The sequence below is a fragment of the Sciurus carolinensis genome, chromosome 2 (assembly GCF_902686445.1).
Source record: "Sciurus carolinensis chromosome 2, mSciCar1.2, whole genome shotgun sequence".
Taxonomy (NCBI): Eukaryota; Metazoa; Chordata; class Mammalia; order Rodentia; family Sciuridae; genus Sciurus; species Sciurus carolinensis.
Genome location: NC_062214.1, coordinates 58,292,741 through 58,317,373, shown reverse-complemented (window position 1 = coordinate 58,317,373; position 24,633 = coordinate 58,292,741). Strand labels below are relative to the sequence as shown.

General features: G+C 41.4%; 1 protein-coding gene across 1 annotated transcript in view; it reads left to right on the top strand.

The window, feature by feature from the left end:
• Nucleotides 1-24,633, top strand: part of Agbl1 (AGBL carboxypeptidase 1) — a 726,904-nt gene that overhangs the window by 78,550 nt on the left and 623,721 nt on the right. The window contains exons 5-6 of the mRNA XM_047540786.1: nt 2,182-2,219; nt 23,988-24,196. Coding sequence (XP_047396742.1) covers nt 2,182-2,219; nt 23,988-24,196 — 247 coding nt within the window. The remainder of the gene's footprint in view (nt 1-2,181; nt 2,220-23,987; nt 24,197-24,633) is intronic.

The window sequence follows — 24,633 nt, the reverse complement described above, 5'->3', positions numbered from 1 at the left end:
CTAGGTTTGAGCCCTTATCACTTCCCATCCTCCTAATTGCCTGCTGCCTACCCCTCCCCCACATGTCTGTCCCTCATGAGCCTATTGTCTTGTGGATCATCACCTCATCTGTGAACTCTCCAAGATGCAAGTGCTATGCAAACCAGAACTGTCAGGTTACTAACCTTATAGACCCAGCCAGTGATCCCAGGCTGGGCTAGGTGCCTTGCTTGGAATATCCTCATTCCTTTACTGTTTTCATACTTTCATTCTTCTCTGCCAACCCTTTTGGGTGAAATTAATTTGGCTGCTCTCCTCTTTCCCAAAATACTACTTTTCTTTTTGCCCCAGCTCAAGTTAGGCCCTATGTACTGCAGCACCTGAATTTTTCACACTATTTTAGGTTTGCAGCTCAATGGAACAATTTCTTATTGCCATATCTCTATGGGGTTGTAGGAGTGGGGATGCAAGAGCAAAAGTTGATCAGAGGAAAACTTGGTTACAGACAATAAATGAAGCGATCCCTCAATGGGAACTGACCTTACCTTTTTTGTGGTTGCCCTGTGTTGGTCTCACTCAGCTGAGCTGTTGCCTGCTGTGGGTTTGCACTGGGGCCTGTGTGTTAGAGGTCTTTGCTGTTACAGGACTCTTTTGTAGGTTATAGGAAGCAGTGGTGTCTCATGTACTGAATTTCTATTTTTTATTTTATTTATTCATTTTCTTTTTACTGCTGGCTCTGTTGTTGAATATTAGATAACGTATTGCAAAAAGAACTGTCTTTCATTGGCTAGACAGAGGTGAGAGAAGGAGCATGGAGAGATTGTGGAGAATAGCAAGAGGGGAGGAAGCAAAGGTGGGCATGGGATTCCTGGATTTGGGGTTCCAACTCTCCTCACATGTCTGTGTAAATGTGGAAAGGCAATCTAGTTCCCTTGTTTTGTTTTCCCAATCCTTGGAGGTGGGAATAGAGCATTATCTAATAGTCCTTAAAGATAAATTACTAGGGCCATACAGCAAACAGAATTCTCCTTCCTAAAATCATACTATATCGCCCTCAAAGTGAGTGAAGTTTTCTCTGCCCTCTGGGTAGGTGTTTTAGTCTATTTTCTGTTGCTACTACAAAATAACTGAGACTGAGTAAGTTATAAAGTATAGAACTTTCTACTTTATATTTTATACTTACGTTGGTTCGTGATTCTGGAGGCTAGAAAGTCTAAGAGCATGGCCCCTGCTTCTCTCCAGCATCAGGTAAAGGCCTTCTCACTGCATCATAACATGGTGGAGGGTATCCCATGGCAAGCTGCTGTAGGTGTGCCAGCTCAGGTCTCTCTTTCTCTTCTTGTAAAGACACTAATGCCATCCTGGGGGTCCCATCCCTCATGACCTCATCTAATCTTAATTACCTCCCAAAGAACCTCTTCAAAATACGATTAACATATGAATTTGGGAATCAGGTTTCCAACACTTGAACTTTCCAGGGATAATTTCACACCATAGCAGTAGGTCTTTGTGTGTCCTTCCCAGACTTAGGGACAAATTGAAGGATCACCAAGATGTGGGCCAAAAGGTATTTCACTCCCTTTTGCCTCTTTTCACTACAAAGATTGTGATTCCTCCATGGAGGAAAGCAATGCATTTAGAGGAAAATCTCCCACATAACCATTTTGCATCGTAAGGAAACAGCTTCTCCTTCCAATGTGTAGATGCCTTCTTGTGTGTCCCCAGGGATATGAGTGTTTCGAGAAGTGTGACTGCACTGCTGCATTCACTAAGCCTCCTAGCCCGCTCTCTCCCAACCTATCCTCCAGAGTCCCCACATATTTCTAGGTACAAATCAGGAAACTGACAGGAACTCTGGCTGGTATGAGCAACAAAAAACAAAACAAAACAAAAAACCCAAACAAGGCATGCTGTGCTGGGAAGTCGGTGGAAGGTGGCAGACAAGAGGGGGAGAGGAAGAGATTTTCAGCAGTAGAGACCTCTGAGACCCATTTGCAAGATGGAGACTTCACTCTGTGCAATTTCTACACTTATGCCTCTTTAATGGTCAGCGGTGCAATCAGTCGAATACCTGCTGCCTGGTTAATAATGGGCCCGTTAGGTGGCAGCAATGAACACTCTGGCTATCTGGGATCCATGGGCTGACAAAAAGAAACCACTGAACATTGACTTTTCGCTTTTCTTTTCTTTCTTTTCCCCCAGGGCAGCCACTGAAGTTTTGGCAGCATTGCTGAAATCCAGTAAGCATTCCTTTTGAAGAGTGGTTATTTCTCTCCCTTCTGATTTTAGTGAAAGAACTCTTTGGTCCCAATGGCTCATTTTTGACCTATAAGGGAAGAGAGTGGGGTCTTTGGGATAAGAGAGGTTTGAATGGCTTTTCCAGGCTCATGACTTCAGAGAGAGAAAATACCTCTCCTTGTAGACATGTCCACACATAATGTACCAAGACAATTGACCCTAAAGGTTGTATGTTCTCTTGTGACCCTGGGAACTCCCCAGATCCTCCTAGGGGGTTTTTCAACCCTTAATGATTTTTGGAATAAAGTCCAGTTTCCTGTAGGATTGTTCAATGATAGAATAGGTCATGGCCAGGTGGGTAGCAGATCTTTTGTTTTGCTCTCATTTCAGCTTATAACTCTGTGTTTGGGCAGGTAAGATGGTGGGGACTGCTTGGACAATGTAGATGTTGGAAACAGATCTATATTAAGAAACTGGCTCTTTTCTCAATTACTTGAATGATTACAAAGGAAGAGCTCTGGGGGTCTGAATAATTGTGAGGATTTTTTTTTATGCCTAGGTCCCTGGCCTAATTATACTGGGAGTCAATTTCCTATGTGAAGTGTAATAGAAGGCATGATGCACTTGGGAGTGAAGAAGACTTAACTCAATGTTTTGATCCCCCCCCACCTCATTTCTTCATCTGTTTTAATTTGGCATCTTGGAAACCAGCTGTATCAATTGTGATATTTGTTTCCCTGTAGGGAGCCTGAGGCTTGTGGGTAATAGGTGAACTTTAATAAAACTTATAAATAAAAATGAAAACACCCTCTGCCTCCCAACCATACAGCTCTATCACTGTAAGCACAGAGAAAGAACTGAATCACATGATGCTTCCTATGTTAGTCTGGTTTGCATCACTGTGACCAAAATGCCAGACAAGAACAACTTAGAGGAGGAAAAGCTTATTTGGGGTTCACAATTTCAGAGGTTCAGTCCATGGTCAGTTAACTCCACTACTTCAGGCCTGAGATTAGGAACAACATCAGGGTGAAAGTGCCTGGCAGAGTAAAGCTGCTAAACTCCGGGCTGCTAAGGAGAACAGGGCAGGGAAGAGGAACCAGAGACACAATATAACCCCCAAGCGCACGCCACCAGTGACCAACTTCCTCCAGTCACACCCACCTGTCTTCAGGTAACCACCCAGTAGTGCATTAAAATTATTAACCCATCAAGTGGATGATGAGATTTCAGTTCTCATAATTCAGTCTTTTTACCTCTGAACATTGCTACATTTCCTAACACATGAGTTCTTTGGAGGACACTTTCAGATCCAAAGCATAACACTTGCATTTACAGGCTGAAGAAAAAAATTGAAGATTGAATTGATTTAGTTTGTTGGTATTTCATATGATACACAGATATGACCAGTTTTATGACCTGTGGGTAGAGTGGAGGTAGGCAGAGCAGGTAGAGGAGTACAGAGTGGGAGGTCATGCTGCCCTTGATATAGGAGGGGATGGAAAAGTGGTACCTGTGAGATCTGAGGAGGAGACTGTTCATCTTTGGGTTTAACATCTTTGTTAATTGGTTCTTTTTAGTTATACATGAGAATCCATTTGGATATAATTATATAAGCATGGAATCTAATTCTATTAGGATCCCATTCTTATAGATGTACTTGAGTCTCATCATGTACCTGTTTGCTGTCACTCTCAATGTTAATGCCTGGTGTTTGATGCAGCAAGGTGAGGGAGTGTTAAATAGCAGGATGTAAAGAAAATGAGTATGGCCAGCCCAGGAGTACCACACCTGGCAAAGTATCTTTCTGCTGAGTCCTTCCAGCCCAGCCTTGGCCATGGAAGACTTCATGTCTCATGAGAAGGGAGGCCTGAGAGATGAGTGAAGCCAGTTTAACTTCTACACACACTTTCTTCACCTCTTCAGGTTTAGAGTTGGATGTCCTGATATAAAATTTATCTACAGTGTATAAAAATCTGAAAATAATACATGCCACTTGATATATTGATGCAGGAAATGATGCCTTGGCTTAGGAGAAAACAAGAGCCAGTGCAAATATGGACTGACTAGACTGAGACTGTTTAGCCAAGTTTCCAACACGCTGGTCATGCTCAGTGAGCCTTTAAAGTTTCTAACTTCTCTCCCTCCGGAGTTAGACCCAGATATCATTTCCTTTGAAAAAAGCCTTCCCTGATTAGCGGGCTGGGCTTGATGCACCTCCTCTGAGCTCGCATAGTTGTTCCCATCTCAGCATTGATTATGCTGTATTGAAGTTGTGGTTGTCCGTTTCTCCAAAAGACCACAATCTTTTGAGAGAGTCATCTTTATTGATCCTTGTTTTATTTGTACCAGCACAATAAGGAGCTCAAAGCCAATATTCACTGACTATAATTTTAAATAAATGAACGATTCATGATATTTACACATACAAACAAGGCAGCATCGCCCAGCTATACCTGAACCCAACAATGCAGGCCTACAACCCATGATCTTAACACTTGTAGTTTTGATCTCTATTTACCTACACAAATAGACTGTTCCAGAACTGATAGCCTGCTGTCCTTCACACATAAAACAAGTTTTAGTGTCAAACTGCAAGGATGTATAGTCATTTGCTAATTCTACTGAGCTGTTCATACAGACCTTTGTCTGGGTCTTGGGTTATTTATAACATGAGAGAGTTGGATCAGAGCCTGGCTAACATTTGTTCTCCCACTAAATACCCAGTCTAAATTCATATCAGAGTTTCTTAGCTTGGTACCATTGGCATTTTGGACTGGATAATTCTTTGCTGTTAAGGTCTGATCTGTGCATTTTGAGATATTTAGCAACATCCTTGGTCTCTGCCTACCAGGAACCAGTATCACCTCCAGATGTAACAAATAAAATTATCTTCAGACACTACCAACCATCTCCCAACCCTACTGGGAGTCAGAATTGCTTTCTTTCGAGAAGTACATTCAGGCATACATATGTGAGCTGAAGCCTACTCAAAGTGCTAAAGGATCCCTCCCTATGTACTTTCTTAATGTCCTTCTTGCCTAATTAGTCTTAAGTTTCTCAGCATTGGCATAATTCATATAGGTTCATAAGAAGTAAGAACACCAAAAGCAGAAAATTATTACAAACATTCACAAATTACTTGGGAGCAGGACACACTGTTGAGGATTTCGAGGGTCTAAGAACAAGGATGGCAGATAGGTTCCATTCCAAGTGGCAACTCCAGCATGCAGGGAGAATTCTGAGATTATATTTGAGCTCACGAGGAAGGAAGGCTGCGTTTGCATTGCCATCTGTCATGGATTTCCAGAGGAGCAGTAATAGCATACTGGAGAGTTATCCTCTTGGTTCTACTGGCCTATTCAAAATAGTGGGTGGCATGGAGGGTCTGGGTATACATAGTACAACTCCAGTAGACTGGGGTTGCTGCAGAGCACAAGTGCCATGGATTTTCATGTCTACATGTTATGTATAGTTAAGACCTGGCATGGAATGTCTTTCAATTTGGATTCCAGAGTGAGTTCATGTCAGTTGAACTTAAATGCAGGAAGTCACCTTCTGTCTAAAATTCCAAACCTCACCATCTGGCACTGATATCTGGGAATATTTATGTGAATCTTTAGTTCCTAAAGGCACACTTCTTTTAACTTAATTTTTGGCCTTTATATTTGTTTGTCAGTTAATATAAAAGCCAGCTATCCCACTCCTTGGTTTATACCCAAAGGACTTAAAATCAGCATACTACAGTGATGCAGCTACCTCAATGTTTATAGCAGCTCAATTCACTGTAGCTAAACAATGGAACCAACCTAGATGCCCTACAAACAGATGAATGGGTAAAGAAAATGTGGTGCATACACACAATGGAATATTACTCAGTCTTAAAGAAGAATGAAATTATGGCATTTGCTGGTAAATGAATGGAACTAGAGAATATTATGCTAAGTGAAATAAGTCAATTTCAAAAAACCAAAGCAGATGCTGATCCACAGTGGGGTCGGGGTAGGGAAGAATGAAGGAACTTTGGATTATGCAGAGGGGAGTGAGGGGAGGGGTTGGGTGGTGGGAATGGGAAGGATAGAAGAATGAAACAGACATTATTACCCTGTATACTTATATGATTACACTTCTGGTGTGACTCAGCACCATGTACAGTCAGAGGAATGAGAAGTTATGCTCCATTTGTGTACAATGTGTCAAAATGCATTCTACTGTCATGTATAACCTATTAGAACAAACACAAAATAATTAAAAAAGCTGTCTATTATAGTAGATCTCTGCCTCACAAACGTAGAATATTCACCAGTCTAAATAAAGCTAGCACAAAGTATTTAGCCTGGGAGAAGTCAGTGTTATAAATGCTAAGGTAGGATTGGGAATCTGAGTTCACCAAGATCCTATCAAGTCGTGTCTGGCTGGAGCCAATTCCTACTAGTAATAGAAAAAGGAAAACTGAGGAATCTGGGAGACATGGAGTCCATCTGTCCACAGAAACAACAAAAAGAAAGGAAAACAAAGCCTCTGCTTACATTATTATTTTGCCTATTATTTTGCTTCTGCTCTCTCTCCTATCAATTAATGAAAAAGCCAGGGTAGGTTAGTTGGATGGTAGGCAGAGAGAAATGAACCAAAAGATGTGTTTCATCTCTTTTCTGGGCATTAGTAGGCAAAAATAGCTTGGATGTCCTAAACCCCTTTTCCAATTGTTTCAGCAATTTGGGGCTCTACAAATTAAAAAATCATTGCTCATTGGAGAGTCCATTTTGTATCTGTGTTTTGGATTAGAGTGGTCTGATCCTGTGCCTTTCCTCTGATCAGTTCCTCTTTACTCACACAGGCACAATTTCTACATTAAATTTTCCTATATTGAAAACTTTGCCCCTTTGTGCTTTATTCTGTCCAAAACCACTGAGTTTTTTATTACAAAAAATTGAATAAATCCTTGATTAAGAAATCGTACTACTTCTATTGCAGGGAATTTTTTTTCTTTAGTAAATCAAAGCAACACGTTTTTGTTTCTGTCTCTCTTGCTGTCTTCCTTCATTCTGTCTCTATTGTGACCTCTCTCTTTCCCGCTAATCCTCTTCTTTATGGCTCCCTCCACCTCTCCCTCTTTCTTTTTGCTTCCTAGCTTTCCTTCCACAAGCATTAAGCATAAATGCATTTTTGAAAAATTGCGGCCCTGGAAATGGCACTTGAAAGAGATGCGGCAATGGGATCATGCCTGATTGGTACTGACTCCAGGGATGAATCTTCAAATAATGTCTTGGCTTTGACCTTGCTGCCCAGATTTAAAGGTCATTGTCTTGCAACAAGAAAACACTTTCTGGTTCAGGGCTTAAATCTTAATAAGGAAATGAGTAGTCTAATTCAGACCACACTCTAACTAAAGAATTAGCGTTTAGAGGAGTCTGGAAGTTTGCAGAAGTAAGAGCATGGGGAGGGGGATGGAGAAAGGAAAGCGAGTTAGCAAAGCAAGGAAGGTGAAGAAAGGAGGGAGGGAGGGACGGATGCAGGAGAGCTAATGGGAGATTTGGCAGGAAGATGAGACTTCTCACAGATCTTCCTAGTTAATGCTGTGTCTGGCTGGCTCTCAGGGACAGTGGCAGTGGTGCTGCTGTGGTGTATAAGAAGCAAGGACCTTCTAAGCACCGAGATCTGATTACAAGCACACAGCCTCATGTTCTCCATGGTCATCTGCTGTGGCCTGGTAATTGTCAATGTAGAGACTACAGGATGTGGTGCTCAAATGGTTACTATACTACAAAATGCCAAAAAAAGGGCCATTTTTGAAATGCATCAAAGTCAGGTCTTTATAGGAATTCTGGGTACTCCACGAAGTTCTTAGAATGACCCTATGTTTAAAGATGGCTGGCACTGTGACTCCTTTGCTCTTGTGACTATAGACAAGCACCAGTGGATCAATGCCACCTTCTTTGCACCTGCATGTTCATTCCGTGATTCCATATAGCTTCAGACCTGTCCACCCACCTTCAGAGGCTTTGACCTGTTTTGGTAAGCATGGTGCCCCCAGGATTCTGTCCACGTGGTATGTTTCCTTCTTTAGTTTCTGGATGAGGACCAGGAGCTGGACCATCAGAGCAGCAAAATACTTTGAGGTTTCCTACTATAGTGGCATTCAAACATGTTTTGTTTTTTAAATTCTTATTTATTGTTTAACTGGTAAATAAAAATGAACACATCTTTGGTATATGATAATTTTGAAATATGTCCACATTGTGGAATTAACTTGTGCATTTTTTGAGTAGAGGACTTGGAGCCATGTCCATCCTGTTCTCATTAGCTCCTCTCAGTGGCCCGTGAGACACAATCACAGAAACACAGGGCTCCTGGGAACCCTGGAAGCTATTGATCTTTCCTGCCTATCCTTATTTTCATACCAGGAAACTGAGAAGCAGAGAGAGGAAGTGACCCACTCAGAGTTCTGAGACTTTGAATGTTGCATACCCAGTAAACACAGGCTCTTAGGTCTCAGCACAAATAACTTGTTAGATTTCTCTGAGCACCACCTAACCCCAGCTCTGCCCAGTGTTGATTTCCTACTAAATCTTCACACAGAACCTGGCATTTATATTTCAAAGAAGTAACCATACTGTAATCAATGATCACATGTTTTGCATATATGTATGTGTGCATACTTTTCTTACTGGTTATAGCTCCACAAGGGCTGAAATTCCTACAATATCCCCATCCCTCACATTGGGCTGTTCCCAGAGGAGCTGCTAATCCATTAATGTTAACTAAGGAAGGATTTCAGTTTCCTGACTTAAGCCTACATTTACTTTCACTGAGTCTTAGCAAAGAGGCCAGTCTCATTGCCATCCCCGGAAAGAATCAAACTGTGGTGTGATTATAGACCTGATGTCTCTTCTTCCCACTATAACTTCTGGAGAAGCATGCAATATATTTCAGTGATGAGTCAAAAATTTGTTTCAAATAATATTGATAGAGTTTTGCATTTGTCACACTGTGCTGGACTGCCGTGATCGACTTTGTATGAATGCAGCATAGCAAGCTACATACATCACGCTGTTGGTTTGAAATGACAACACAAATATCTACCATTTATCGAGTTCTTAGTATGTCAGGCACTGCATATACATTTAGCCCATCAAGGAGGCATTCTAATCCCCATTTTATAGGTGGGGGAACTGAAGTTCGGAAAGCTTAAGTAATTCACACTGTCAGTAGGCTGCAGAGCTTACCTGCTTGTCTCCAGATCCTTGGTAGCTCAGCCCTGTGCTGTACGAAGAAGAGATTAATGAGGCTAAATTTATTTAACCCAAAGAAGATATGACCAAACAGTGAAAGGAAGCTAAGTAAATACTTTCTAAGCATTAGCAGGATTATTTTGGAAGGAATTATCTGTCGTTTAGGTTAGAAAAGAGCATTATATGGACCACTCCATATAACATTTGAATGGAATCCAGAGATAGATGCCCAAACACCAGCATGGCTGTCTGAAGGGCCAGTGTCTGCTATGAGGTTAAGCATCAGGCAAGGATGATGAATGATGGGGTGAGAGACAGGAGGGAGCAGGAACGGGAAGGATTACAGACTCCTATTATGTCATGCCACATTCAACTTGGAGCATTCCTTTTTTTTTTTTTTTTTCCCCTTGGCTCAAAGTTCAGTTCTCTCTGCCAAATATTTATGTCTCTTGCATAACTGCATGAGAGATTTTTAAAAGTTTAAGCTAAAAAGATGCAACCTATCCTGGGTTGCCCTCTTCCCTTCCCCCTCTGACCCAGTACATGGGATGGGCTAATCCAGGCTGAGCTGCAGACAGCAGTACATGTAGTTCCTCTTCCTGCCATATGGTGGTGCTCTTCTTTTAGATATCTTGGTCAGGCTAGTCCAATATTTATTTTCGGTGAGTAATTTGTTTATCAGGAGGTTATTTTAATCTAATTTTGGCCATATTTGCTATTTCACACTATCTGTGCTTCCCAGAGTTAGCAGCTTGCATGTCTTGAAGGAAATTAGCTGAAGATGGTCTCAGAGGCATTTGCTTAGCCATCATTTAAGGGAACTGGGAGGAGGCAGGGTGAGTAGAGCCCAGTGTTAGAACAACTGATAGGATTTGCCGAATTTCCAGTGATGTTAGCATGATTGAGCAGGATTCACAGAGGGCTGGGACCATCCAGAGCAGCTTTGTGAGGGCCACTTTTGGTTAATAGCAGCAAAATTGTAAAATTAAGTTTTCCCATCTTCTTCTTACTCTGTGACAGCCTGTTCTCTTCTTGCTTAGTCTTATAACTTAAGGACAATGCCCTTCTGCCTATCCAACCTCTGGGCATCCCTCATCCCATTTGATGGTATTTTCATGAACTGCTACTACCTGCCCTCAGAGAGGTAGGAAGGAGGGTGGGGAATGGGAAGAAAATTACTGTTTACTAGGGTACCTGCCATGGATAATGAGTATAACTATTAATTATGAAGCATCAGCACTTGCCAGGCACTTTTCACACAGTATTTCATTGAATTTTCATTATCCCCATTTATGTGGTAATTGTGTTATTATCCCCATTTTACATACCAGGAAGATGTTAGGGGAGGCTAATGACTTGCTGAGATTCCACGAATAGTAAGCAGAGGCCTGAAGTTTGAACTCATTTGTGATTAACTCCAGAGCAGAAAATCTTCCTGTTTCACAGATTATTCCACCCTCCACATGGAATTAGTAAACCTGGGCTCTGGGTTCAGCACTGGTTGACTATATGACTTTAGAACTTTGCCATTGCACTTGACATCAGTTTGGCTTGCCATGAATGGGAGGTTTACACTATATGAGAAGCTTGAGAATTCTTTAATAGCAGAACTTTCTTTTTTACAAAGATGGAATCCTATGTGGAAATGACACATATAGGAAGTGGATACAATAGGAAGAGAGGCAGAAGACCCCGATTAATGACAGCTTTTCCTTTCCCCAGCCACCTTCCCCTTTCTCTAGTTCTTGACAGACACTGAGAAACTTCTACGGAAGCTCCTAAGAGACTGGAAGAAATCAAGTTTGAAAATTTCTGAAATGAATATTCTCAAGGGATCCTTTTAGAGCATGGTCTGTTGTTTAGGATTACAATTTAAAGATAGGTTGACACCTCCTTTGGGGGGCTTGAAAAGTATGCTGTGTTTTACTATATAGCATTGCTACGAAAGAGCAAGTCAAGGTTGGCCCAGAGAAATATCCAGAATGTTGTGTTCATCCTCATGTACTAGTTGAGCAATTTTGGGTCTCTGGGGACTAATGGGCCCAATTAAACAGTCGAACTGAACTTACTCATACAAGGAGGGTCAGATTCCAGCTGGGAACATACAGGCTGGTTGGTGATAAGAATAGGATGGTGAAGCACGTTTCCAAAGTGATCAAGGTGTCCAGAGGAGCCCACACTGAGGTTAACAGAGCTGTGGGTGGTGGTGTTGAGTTTTTCCTGCTTAACAGTAAGCATATTGTTGTCATGAAGTTGTAACCAATGGTGGATTTTTTTACCCATGCAGGATGCTTTCTTTCAAGCCTGTTAGGATCCATGTCTCCCTCAAAGGCTTTTGCTCTGGCCTGGTTACATGCCTATCAGTTTGGTGTTCCTTTTATAGCAGGTCCAAAGTGTCCAAGGAGGTTCAGAGTCATGCATGAAGGTTTGCTATTAGCTTAGATCCCTTCTCTCATAGGCCAAGGCATGGTGGACAACACTGTAGCACAGCAGTCACTTTGCAGCCTCTCATGAGATGGTGTGGGGTCAAGTTGTGGCCAAGGACCAAGTGGTCCCCTCCAAAGATAATCAATAGCATCTCAAGAAGCTGACATACACAGAGCGGGAGAGTTGTGTTGATCTATGGAGATCAACCCTTACTTGATTATTGCCACCACTCAGAAAATCCTGGAAAATTTAGGAGCTGATAATATGAGGGTGTAAAGCCTATCAAAGTTTAAATCAGTCCCCTTAGACCTACCTGGTGTGGTGAATGACACCTGGTTGTTCTCAGGGTCTGTCTTCCCTCTCAGAGTGTTTTCTGTGAAAAGGTCAAATAGTAAATACTTTAGTGTTTGTGGACCATACAATTTCTGTTACTATTCCACTCTGCCCTTAGAGGGCAAAAGCAGCTATTGACAATACATAAAGGAGTGGCTGTGGCCATGTTCCCATAAACTTTATGAAAACAGGCAGTGGGCAGTTTGCTGACCCTATTTTAGACTGTGAGCCTCAGCCCTGGGACTCTGTCCCATTAATCCTTATTTCCTAAACCATTAACTCTAATGTGTTTTATATAGTGAGCACTCAGAGCAAGTTATCCGAATGAACAAAGGAATAAATAAATAAGTGAATGCATGCAGACTCAGTCCTATTCAGTTGATCCACATGTATTCATTTTTTTTATTCTAGGGAATGAGGGGTTAACATCTGGCCTGTTGAGTTGTAAACGTTTAGAGTTTAGAACTTGTATCAACCTGGCATAATTGATGACTGACTATGGATTGACAAAGATAAAGTATCACAAAGATTTAAAGAGATAGACACAAAGATAAACATCTCATGGCCCTGAAAGTACACAGTGGCTTCCCATTACATTCTGGATTGACTGGACAATTATTTATGTCAAGATGTACATCAGGTGCTTCCTACAGACTTCTAAAAATAGCAGGTTGTAGAGCACCTTTTCATATATTATCTCATTTAATTTCCACCATAGTCCTGGAAGACAGGTAAATATTTATTCTATATTAGTGGTTCTCAGCATGAGTAATTTTGCCCCAAAGGGAACACTTAGCAAGGTCTGTGGACATTTTTGGCTGTTATATATATATCAGGGTTGCTCCAGGCATATGCTGTAAAGACCAGCGAACATCCTATAATGCTCAGGATAGCCCACCACCACAAACAGCATCTAGCCCCAAACACCAGTGGTGGGAGGTTGAGAAAACTATTCTGTAGAAGGGACTTTGAGGCTCAGAGGTTGACTGCCTGACCCAGGAGCATGGGATATGCACTTGGTATACAGGAATGAAAATCCAGTCCCTCATTTCACTCCAGAGGGTTTCAAACCTTTTCTTTTTAAATAAATAAAATTGATTTTTTAAAAAAAATTTAGAATGAGATCCTTTGCAGAGTTACAACATATAAATGGATGACAGTGAAGCTGCTCTGGTGACAGTAGTGGGGGCCAAAAACCCACTCAGCCCCTCCTTAATCCCTCCCCCTAACCCAGAGACACACAGTGTAGCAAACCCCTCCCATATATGATGAGACAGAGAACATCAGACCCCTCTTGACCCCAGCCCCTTCCTGATTTCTTTGGAGACATTTTGTTATTTTGAGTAGGGTTGAAGTTTTTGGGTTTGTGCTTTGGTGAGATACATTGACAGGGGAGGAGAGTATGGAGACAGGGGCCCAGGAGGAGGCCATTGCTAGCACAGTCTAGGTAATGGGGGGAGGAGGGAAACATCAAGGAGTCCAGCTGGGTGCTGTGCTGCATGCTATAATCCCAGCTATGTGGGGGAGGCTGAAGTAGAGGGATCACAAGTTCAAGGCCAGCCTGGGCAATTTAGCAAGACTGTCTCAAGATAAAAAATAAAATAAAATAAAAAGGGATGGAGATATAGCTCAGTAGTAGAGCACCCCTGGGTTCAATGTCCAGTCCTATAAAAACAAAAAACAAAATGCAAAACAATGATAGGAGCCAAGTTACAAGGAGCCAGGGTGAGGTTCAAGTTCCTGGATTTCACTGTGATAAGCTCTGGGATGACTCAGAGCCCAGGGCAGTGAGTCTGGGGTGCAGAGGTGCTTTGCCTCCTCCTCACGCACTCAGGGCCTGAAAGAGTGCAGTATGAGCTAATTCAGATGCACTTTTGCAATCATGCAGATTTGTTTTCCTGCCGTCCATACTGCTTGTCTGCTTTCTGGCCCAAGAAGGCAGCACCATGGCAGACATATCAATGGTAGAGAAAGGCAGATGGGGAAGTCTGTTTTTCTCCTCCCTGGTATAAATCCTTCCTTTCTTCTTTGAGTGTCATCTTCTGATGACTTGATGGTGGAAGCAGCAGAGTGAAACCAGGCAGATCTTTTATATGAACCCAGAAAGTATAGTAGCTTTTCTTGGGTTCCTGTGAGTTCACCTGAGAGCCTACCAAAATAAAACCCTGGATAGAAAAACTCTTACACAAATTTCCATGCAAAAATTGATCATTCCTAAGGTCTTTTTTGCAGAGACACCAGTTAGAAAATCTGGTCTGATGTATTTTTCCACATTTGCACAAACCTCTGTGGTGGATCTCAGCATGGTGGGGACCCAGGTCCTGACTGTGCACACCTTTCAAGTAATCTTCTGTTGCTCTCCCCTCACTTTCATCAGCTGGCTTTAGCTCCCCAACATTCTTTTTGTTGTTGTTATTTGCACTTGTCAAATTCTGGCATTTCCACTTGCTTTGCCCTTGAGGTGGCAAGAATGTTCTATCTCCAGATCTCTGCATTCTGAATCCTTCCTATCACTCAGGTCTCAGTTCAAATGCTCTACCCTCAAAGGGCCTTGCTTGACCACCCAGTCTAGAGTAGCTGCACCATCTAGTCACTCGAGCATCACTTTTATTCTTACTTCCCACTGTCTGAAATTACCATTGTTTTTCTTTGCTTGTGTGCCTATTTGGTATCTGCATCCCCCCAACAGCTTTGCAGTGAGTCCCATAAGAACTGAGACCTTGTTTCTTTCGTTTCAGTCCCTACAGCAGTGCCTGTCACACAATGGCATACCATAGATGCTAAATAAATGTTTGTTGAATGGATTGATGGTGGCACCTTGGGTTTGGTTGCGTGAGCACAGTTTTAGCTTGTAACTTACTGTCTGTTAGCAGCAGTAGAGTCTGGCTCTCAGAACAAAGCCCTATCTGTTCATTTGCATATGCAGAGTAACCCTTCCAAGTGACACCTCTTACCTGGAATCAACTCATTTTAGAGAATTTTCAATGTAGCAATACTGTAAAAATCAATCATATTTTCTTGAACCTTGACCAATCATATTTCCTTGATTGTAAGGTACACCAATTATTTCATGCCAGTAAGAGTGAAGTATATGCTGCTAACTGCAATGGAAACATTACCTTGGTGGTGATTGGTGATCACATTAAATTTGGAAGAAAATGTGAAAAAAGATGCTTTAGAATTGATAAAGTATGAGCAGACTTTTCACTGAAGAACATACACAGTTGACAAGCATATGAAAAGGTACTCAACACATTAGGTACTAAGGAAGGACAAATTAAAACAATAATATATTAAATGCATTCCTATCAGAATGCCCAAAATAGATAAGAATGATAATACCCACACTTGACAATGATGTGAGAAATTGAATCATTTATATTTACTGGCACAAATGTAAAATGTCATAGCCATCCTGGTAAAGAATGTGACAAATTCCTACAAAGCTCAACTTATGCTTAACATGTGACCCAGGAAATACACTCTTTGGTAGAGATGTGAAAATGCCATACCAAAAACCATATGTGAATGTTTAGAAGAACTTTTTATCTAATAGTCCCAAACTGCAAATAACCTAAATGTCCTTCAGTGAATGAATGGCCAAATAAGCTATGGTACATCCTCTCCGTGGAACATGCATGACTACTGCCACAGGAAATAACTTGGATAAATCTTAAGGGAGTTACACTGAGTGAATGAAGATACTTTCAAAAGGTTATATGCTGTATAATTTCATTTCTAGTTGGGTCATTTATTTTTTTACAGGTGGGATTTGAAAGTTCTTTCTGGATTCTAGATACATGTTCTTTTTCAAATATATGATTTGCAAATATTAAAAAAAAGAATTGATAAAACATGATAAAAAACTGACTCAGCATACAAACTGTAGAAAGTGCATTGGAGGGGGTTTGAGACTTGTAGTCTTCCTCTTAAAAAGTGTAGCAGGTTTTTACTGGACAGTGTGCACACACTAGATAGGGGCAGAGGTATAGGGAGGGAAAGGAAGATGTGAATTTTGATGCTTCCCTTAGTGTGGAGAAATTTCTCTGGTTGGGGAATATATCTGTGGGCAGTTATAAGATGGAGTTGATTTATTATTTTAAGAAGTAGATGAGTCTAGATTTAAAATCATGCTATGTTGCATAGTTTCTTATCCATCCGAGCCACTATTTCTGCAGTTTAGGAAAACTGTCTTTAATTTTATAAAGGCAGTCAGTGGGAAAACAAGATTTGCTTGAAACCAACATTTGCTTTACAACCAAGTTTACGGAAATGCATCTACTTTAGGAAGGGAAAGGAATACCTGTAAAGTAGTTCAATATTATTATTCTTATTTGAGCTAATGATAATCAAGTGTAATTTTCATTACCAAAGGCATTAGGATGTTTTAGTACCTCTCTTGCTGCTCTTCCTTTGTGTGCACCCCACCCCCATCTTCTGCAACTGCTTGAGGAGGCAGAGGGTGAGGGCTGATTTCATCTCTCCTCAAAGGCACTGCATTCATATTCTGGACCTGACTCTATGCTGTCTTCACAGAGTCACTGACTGGATGTTAAGAGACAAACAGTGTGACTCTACTTTGTGTACAACCAGGGAAATGAAAGTTGTACCCCATTTGTGTACAATGAATAAAAAAAAAAAAAGTTAAATTGTGTCTGCATCTGGATACCAAAAATTGTAAACTATGCTAACCTGAATCAAGGGCTTTTGTGATAATATGGGGTGTCAGTTTCAAAGTTAGGTGGGGGATTCCGTTTGAATCCTAGAGATGCCATTTATAATCTCTGTGGACTTATGCTATTTAACTTCTCTAGGTCTTTGCATTTTCATTTGAAAAAGGAGAAAAATAATGCTTATCTCAAAGCACTTCCAAGAGACAAATGAGATGAGCCATGTAAAACCGTATAGCCTAGTGCTGAACACATAGGCAACACTCACTCATTAAACATTCACACTTGTAATTGGCATTACAATGGTGAAGTTATCAGCTGCTTGTTCTAGTAATATGATTTGGAGCCTTGGTAAAAGGCTACTTTGTCCAGAAAGATCTTCTAAACTGGTTCCTTGAGAAGATCACCAGAATCATTTGTTGCAAAGGTGAGTGAGGGACCCTTGTCTTGAGTCTTCAAACTCAAGGGAGTTTTCTAGGGAGTTCTAGGGTGCTAGTCACAGGGTTTGGGTGCTGTGGTTCAAAGTGACTCCTTTGGTGTGAAATCCTGATCCAGATAAGGCACATTTTTGTGATAGAACTGCTCAGGATTGGTGAACATGTGAGGGAGAAGGATTAGAAGCAAACCTTGGAGGGTAAACAGGAATTTGGTGAGCCTGGATGAGTGGTCTTCTGCTTGAGAAGGGGGCTCCTATTCCAAAAAATGACAAGTTGAATTGTCAGTCGTTCAGACAAATGAATTTTTAGGGAGTTCCTGAACAAATGATGAAGCTGTTTAATTTCCTCTGGTGAAAATTTCCTAGGATAGTATTGTCACAGTACGCTATGTAATTGAAGATGATTTCTGTCCTCAGGAATGACAGAGGACCTCAAATCCTCATATTTATTCTTAAGCAAATATGTCTTATCAAAAGCAAGGGTGGTTAAGTTTAAACAACTGTTATCAATCAACTGTATCCTAGAGGATTAAGCAGGCTCCTGAGAAGGCTTTAGGGTAATGGGACACCTTGCATGCAAATTTTGCCAGAAATGGGAAGTACAAAGGTCCACAATGTGAGCTTGGCCTTCAAGGGTGCTTGTGATAAAGTAGTGTGATCCTCAACACCTGTGCATGGGGGCGTCTTTCGACAGCTAGGCAGCAGTGGGTGACTGGGGGTTATTTGGGGGTAAGAAGTCAACTATATTCAATGGAAATTCAAAAACCATGATTGTAAAGTTCACTTTACAATTCTTGGGTTATTCCCACTGGTGAAAAATCTGTGGGATTTGGATGTCATCCTTCCAGGAAAGGGAGTTATCATTTATTGAGCATGTAGTTTATGCCAGGTACTCTGCTCTGTATTGGATCCTTATGATGGACTCATAAGGCAAGTGCTTTGATTATCTTTTTTACATAGTTCTAGTATTTATAATGATGGAAATACAGTTTAGAATGGTCAATGATTTAGTCCATTCTGTGATGTAACAGAATACCTGAGACTGGGTAATTTATAAAGAACAGAAATTTAATTTCTCACAGTTTTGGAGGCTTGGAAGTCCAAGATCAAGGCATCTGGTGAGGTCTTCTCACTCTGTCCTCACATGGCAGAAGGCAAAAGGGTAAGTGAGCAGAATACTGTGGGCAGCCTCTTTTATAAACACCTCCATTCTATTCACCAGCAGGAGCCTTTTTGGCCTCATCACCTCTTGAAGGCCCCACCTGTTAATTCTGTCACATTGGCAGCACTTGAGCTTCAGAGGGTAGCTATTCAAACTATAACACTAAGTAATTTAATCAAGGTCACACAGCTAGTAAATGTTAGGCCCCAAAATTCAAATCAACAGCTATGGGACACCGAAGTTCCGGTTCTTGCATGTTGCTGTCAAAGGAACATATCTGGAGCAGTTGGCACTTTGTTGTGCATAATGGTGGAGGGCAGGTGGGAATAATAAGTAGATGGTGCTGATCATGGTAATAGTAAGCAACAGGCAACAGGTATTGAGAGTGCTTATTATGAGTTAAGCATTGAGCTATTTTGTATACTTCTATGTATTTTTCATTTAATTTTCTCATTGACCCCATAAGACAGGAGTATAATTAGTTTTGTTTTTCAGATAAAGACAGTGATGGAAGTGTGAAGCAATATTTTCAAGGGTACTTGAATTTTGTGGAACCCCTGGTCATGTAGGAGTACTTAAGAAAGACAGGTGGCAGAAGGCTGAGGGGTTCTGCCCATGGATCAGAACCAGTAAGGCAGGGAAGATGGGATTAGAGGTCTACACTAATTTATATGTCTCATTCCTGGAGTGTGACTCATGGTCTCCAGTCCATGCCTCTGCTGTAGGACCTGTTCTTGACAGGATCATCACTTCAAAGGGAATGATGCAACTCCCAGATATGGGGAAAAAAATAACAGCAATGGCAACTTCTTTATTTTGCCAAATAAGAGGGGCAGAGTAGTGGGCTTCTTGCAGGTGTAGTAATCTGGGATGCCAAGTATTTCTCCCCAACAGTTGTCATCAGGGCCCAAATTTCCCAGGAGAAATTCAATCCTTTGAGTTTGGAAGGTTTTTAGGCTTTCCTGTTTAGAAGACAAATATCTTCATAAAGATGGTTTTGCTCTCCAGTGCCTTTAGGGGCTAGGCAGGTAATTCACTTTTGAAGGAGATGGGGTAAGACGGAAAGGTGAGTTGGTTGCTATAGCAACCCTGAAGCCTGTTCACTGTGTATAAGCATGGACAACAGGGCCTGGCCAAAAGACTACAGGCCACTAATTTGTAGCTACAGTCAAAGGGTTATGCATCTTTCCTTCTGGCTATCAAAGAGTATTATAGAACATGTGGGGAAGAAAAAGTGTAGAAATCTCTAAGTCACTAAAATTGTAATATGCACTCCTTTTCCACGAAATGCCACTGATATCTTGGCATATGCCCTTCTAGGTTTTGTTTTGTTTTGTTTTTATCTTTGAGTGTAAAAATCTCTATCAGTGGGTTGGGCACAAAAGAACATTTGAATTTCAGTTAAGAAATACTTGGAATAAAAGCATTATATTACTAGACCAGATTTCAGAATGAGAATTAGCTCTAAAGAGGCTCTGGGAGGACATAACCTGGAGAGAAAAAAAATTGAATATAAAGGATGAATTCAAAGTGAGGATCAAGATAAATTCTCCATTGTTTATGGATCAGCAAAATAAAAACTGGCCAAAAATGATCCTTCCCAGGAGGCTGACAGGAAGTGACCAGTGGAACAACAGAGCACCTACGAAGCAGGGAGAGTGCATTTGATGTGGGGTAGGTGTTAAAATTAAAGGCTCTCAGAACTTCTTTCTGTCCATCCATTGTCTTTCAACCAGTTTAAGAGATACCAGTCTACTTAAGAAATTAAAAATATGTATACACAAGCAACAGAAATTAATTTTTTTCCAATAAAAATCTTAGAAGGAAGCCACGTATGCACCCAGGTTTCAGTGGCTCACGAGGGTTGGGGACCTGGAGTCCCTTTCTGCCAAACTCTGAGCTCACCCAGAACAGTACTTGAAATCGCACAATTTCTCCTTGTTGTTTCCCCTTGTTTTGAGAAGTCGTGCTTTCCTCTTAGATCTTCTAGAACTCCTCCAAGTTGGTGACCCGGGCGACCCTCATCTCATTCTTTGGCTCTTCTCCACATTCGCTTTTCCTCAGTTTGATGAATCTCCTCTTGTCGGGTGTTAGATATGTATTGACTTTTGCAAAACTTCCCAAGCCATTCTCAGAGAAAGATTGACTGATGTAGGGTCAGGTAGGAAGGGGGTTTAGCTATTTCAGACATTAGTAAACATGACAGCTTGTTGGGGATTAACAGGAAAATTGTGAATAAAATTACTGGGATTTGATAGAGGAGTTTTCTCTCAGACAATTGAAGATTTTTTGTTTTTCATTACCCCCTTCCCCTGGCCAAAAAAGAGAGTAATGGATGAAGGTCATTAGGATAATGCATTATCAGTCTTGTAGTGTTAAAATAGATAAAAGACAAAAGTCCTTAACCTTAAACTGCCCACAGGGCCCCTGTGTGCTGTGTTTGCCATTCTGGCATCTTTTCAGGCCCGTGATCCTTTCCTTTAATACCTCCTACTTAATCCTCAATTTTCTTTTAAACATCAGATATTGGAGAGGCTGGAACCTCATTTAGGCAGTAAAGAACTGTAGTGCTTTGTGGCCAGGATCAGCCAAGGAGAGAAATATTTTTGATACAAAAGAATAATTCATTAAAGGAGGTAATGAAGGCAATTTAAACCTTCCACAAACACATCACTGGGTGTATAAAGCTCATCACTCTCCGTTCAGGGTCATGGCTGAATGGGATGTAAAAAGAAAAAAAATCATAAAATCAACTACACAAATGGGTCAAAATCTCAGTGGGGTTCAGTGAAGCCTGACAACTTAGAATTTGATAAACAAGCAAAAAAAATTTCCATTAATATTATGAGAAAATCCCCTTGGAATAAAGCATTGAATTACCATCTTATTTTTTATACTCATTGCTTACTTCCAAGGTCTTAGAAAAAATCTGACTTTGAGGTAAATTTTGCTTATCTGGTTGCAGCTGAGGGGTTCTCCCACACATACACTTGGCCAGACACACATGTTGTCTCATAAACAAGTGTGAATGGTTTGGATGATAGAGAGATGCAGCAGTGAGAGAGCAAAACTGCAAGATATGGGTACCTGTGGCTGAGATTCGGTCTCTTTGAGGGCTGTAGTGCACTTTATTTTGGGGAGCTCAGGTGCCCAGGCATCTGCTGAGAGATCTGCACTGGTACCCATTCATTCATCAACCCTGCAGCCCACAGATGCTAATCTGAAAAGTAGCATAGATTAACTGTAGAGGGAAGGGTCTTGGAGTGTTTTTGTGACTGTGTTTCTTCAAAGAGAATTTCAACCATATCCTGAAAAAATTATGCCCATAAGGCAGAGTCTCAGGGGAGGTCTCAACCAGGCATTTGAGCTGATAGAAATCACGGTGTTGGAGAGGTGAAGGGAACCCTGAAAGCTCTGCTACAGCTCCCCATCAGATTAAGACAGCCCATAGGACAGACCTGCTGGGTGGATTTACATCTTCTGCCTGCACTTAGATTCTCTGCCTGCACATTTTCTGTACCAGTTCTCCCACTGCCACACAGTGTCCTTCCTCTTGTTGAACAGCCTTCTCTATGAGAAGTTCCTTTCCTAGTGAGAACCAAACCCTTCTGTTCCTATTTCTTCCTTTTAAAAAATATTGTTAACTTTTTAAAATGAAAGCATTATATTTATACATAATACCTGGGTTCCTTTTGACATAATTATACATACAAGATATTTGATTTCTAATTTGGTCTTGAAGTCTGTCTGTTGGGAGCAACCATAAGCCAACCCAGCCCTTCTGTAGGACAGCCCTGACACAGGACAGTGAGATTTGATTGCAGATCAGGTGAGACATGTAGGAGACTGAAGTAAGAGAGCATTTTATTGGCTAAAGACCCAGAGAGGAGAGGAGGGGCCCACAAGAGCTGATGAGAAGTCTGGAGGCAGCGGGAAATTCCTCCAGCTGTGTGTGGGGGGAACTAGGACTGAGAACCAGCTCTGTGTTAGGTCCTTGGTGTTATCCCTCAGGCTCTTCTGTGGGCAGTGGCTTGGTTAGTTTAAAGAAAGCATGCATGGGCCTGGCATGGTGGCACACACCTATAATCCCAGTGGCTCAGGAGGCTGAGGCAGGAGGATCACAAGTTCAAAACCAGCCTCAGGAATTTAACAAGGCCCTGAGCAGCTAAGTGAGTTCCTTTCTCAAATTAAAAAATAAAACAGGTCAGGGATGTGGCTCAGTGGTTAAGTGTCCCTGGGTCCAATCCCCAGTCCAATAAAAAAAAAGCATTTATGGAGGGGAAACTTATGTATATGACTCTGATGTTGGCCATTAGATTTTATCCTGGCTGGCAGCTGTGAGATATGTTGGGTTGGGTTTGGGTTCCAGGGTTAAGGATCAAGTAGGCCACCTCAACAATACATGGGGAGTGAATTTTCCCTGGGGAGGGTTTTTTTTTTATCACTAGGTCACAGGTCATGAGGTACAGGTGATGGAGTTTCAATCAGCTTAATTCAGGCCTAAATATAGATGCAGAGGCAGCAACTATACCAAATTTACCACGCCTTGGTTATCCATCAGCTGGCTTCCCTTCTCTAGGAAAAGCACCTTGATACAGTTCCTATGCATGACAGTCTTTCGTATGTCTCCCTTGGGGTTTTCCTTCCCCACCTAATCTTGTAGTTTGCTTAACTTAAAGAACAATGTCCTAGGTCCACTAAGATTCAGTGGAGTAAGGAATCTGGGAACGCAATGGAAAGCATGAGCTCTTTCTTTCCTTTCTGTCTTCCTCTCCCCTCCTCTGACACCATTTTCTTTCCCTGAGAATAACTTACATTTATATATGCCAATTGCAAATTTCCTAAAAACAAGGATATTCTCTTTCATAACCACAGCTCATCAAAATCTGAAAAGAAACACTGATTTAACACTAGCATCTAATCTATGGACCTTATTCAAATGTTACCTATTACTCCACTGATGCCTTTTGTAGCAAAAAGAAAGATTGTTTATGGTCTAGGATCTAAGTGCTCTATTATACTTGGGTGTCATGTCTTTTTAATCTCCTTAGCCCCAATTCCTCAATCTTTTCTTTTTCCTTTTATGATCTTGACATTTGTGAAGAATATAGGTCAGATATTTTATAGCACATCCCTTATTCAGAGTTTGCTGATTTTTCTTATGACTTCATTTGGGTCATGACTTCATTGGGGCAGGAATACCACGGAAATGATTTTGTGTCTTTCTCAGTGCATCATCATATCAGGGGACACGTCACAACGCTGCCCCATTACCAGTGTGATTATTTGATCAGTTTTATATGCAGTGGTAAGTGTAGAGCCTGGGATCTGAACCCAGGTATCCTAACTCTAGAGTACACACGACACCTTTATGTACCTCTGGAAGTGTGGACTTAATAGATATATATGGAATAAATGTAGGATCTTGTGGGAGAATCACTGGGATGTTCTCAAGTAGGTGTGGCCCTCCAGAGCCTGGGATTGACATTGCCTTTTCCCTTTGTTGTCAGAGTCTAACAGCCGCAGGGCGGTGAACAGAGGCTATGTCACCAGCTTGCTCAGACTACATCAGGACTGGCACAGTCACGACACCTTCAACACCTTCGTGATGATCCGTCGAGGTCTTCTGCTCTGCCTCCAGCACATCGCCATCTTCCGGTCAGGCAGGGAAGCCTTCCTGGCGGCCCAGGGCATGGAGACCCTCTTCAGCATCACACAGGTAGTCTGTGTTGGGGTTCACTCTATAGTCAGATGATATCTGGCCGAAGTTCAGGAATCATCCTGAACAGAACTGGAAACACTTGAGAATATTCTTGGTGTTCTCTGTGGCAGGCGTTCTGGATTCAAATCCTCAGTCGTTCAGTCACGCATTGATTCATTCATTTATTCCATATATACCTATTGAGTTCACACTACCAGAGGTACAGAATGATGTCGCGTCAACTGTAGAGTTAGAGTACCTGGGTTCAGATCCCAGCCTTTCCCCTGACTGTTGTGCAACTCTGGAAAAGTCACCCAACTTCTCTAAACTTCAAATTGTTTCTATGAAAAAAAAAGTGGAAATAAAAACATCTAGGTTGTCCTGTAAACTAAATAAGTTAATGTGTTCAAAAGAGTGCTTGGCATATTTTAACTGCTTCTTGATTGTGAGCAGTT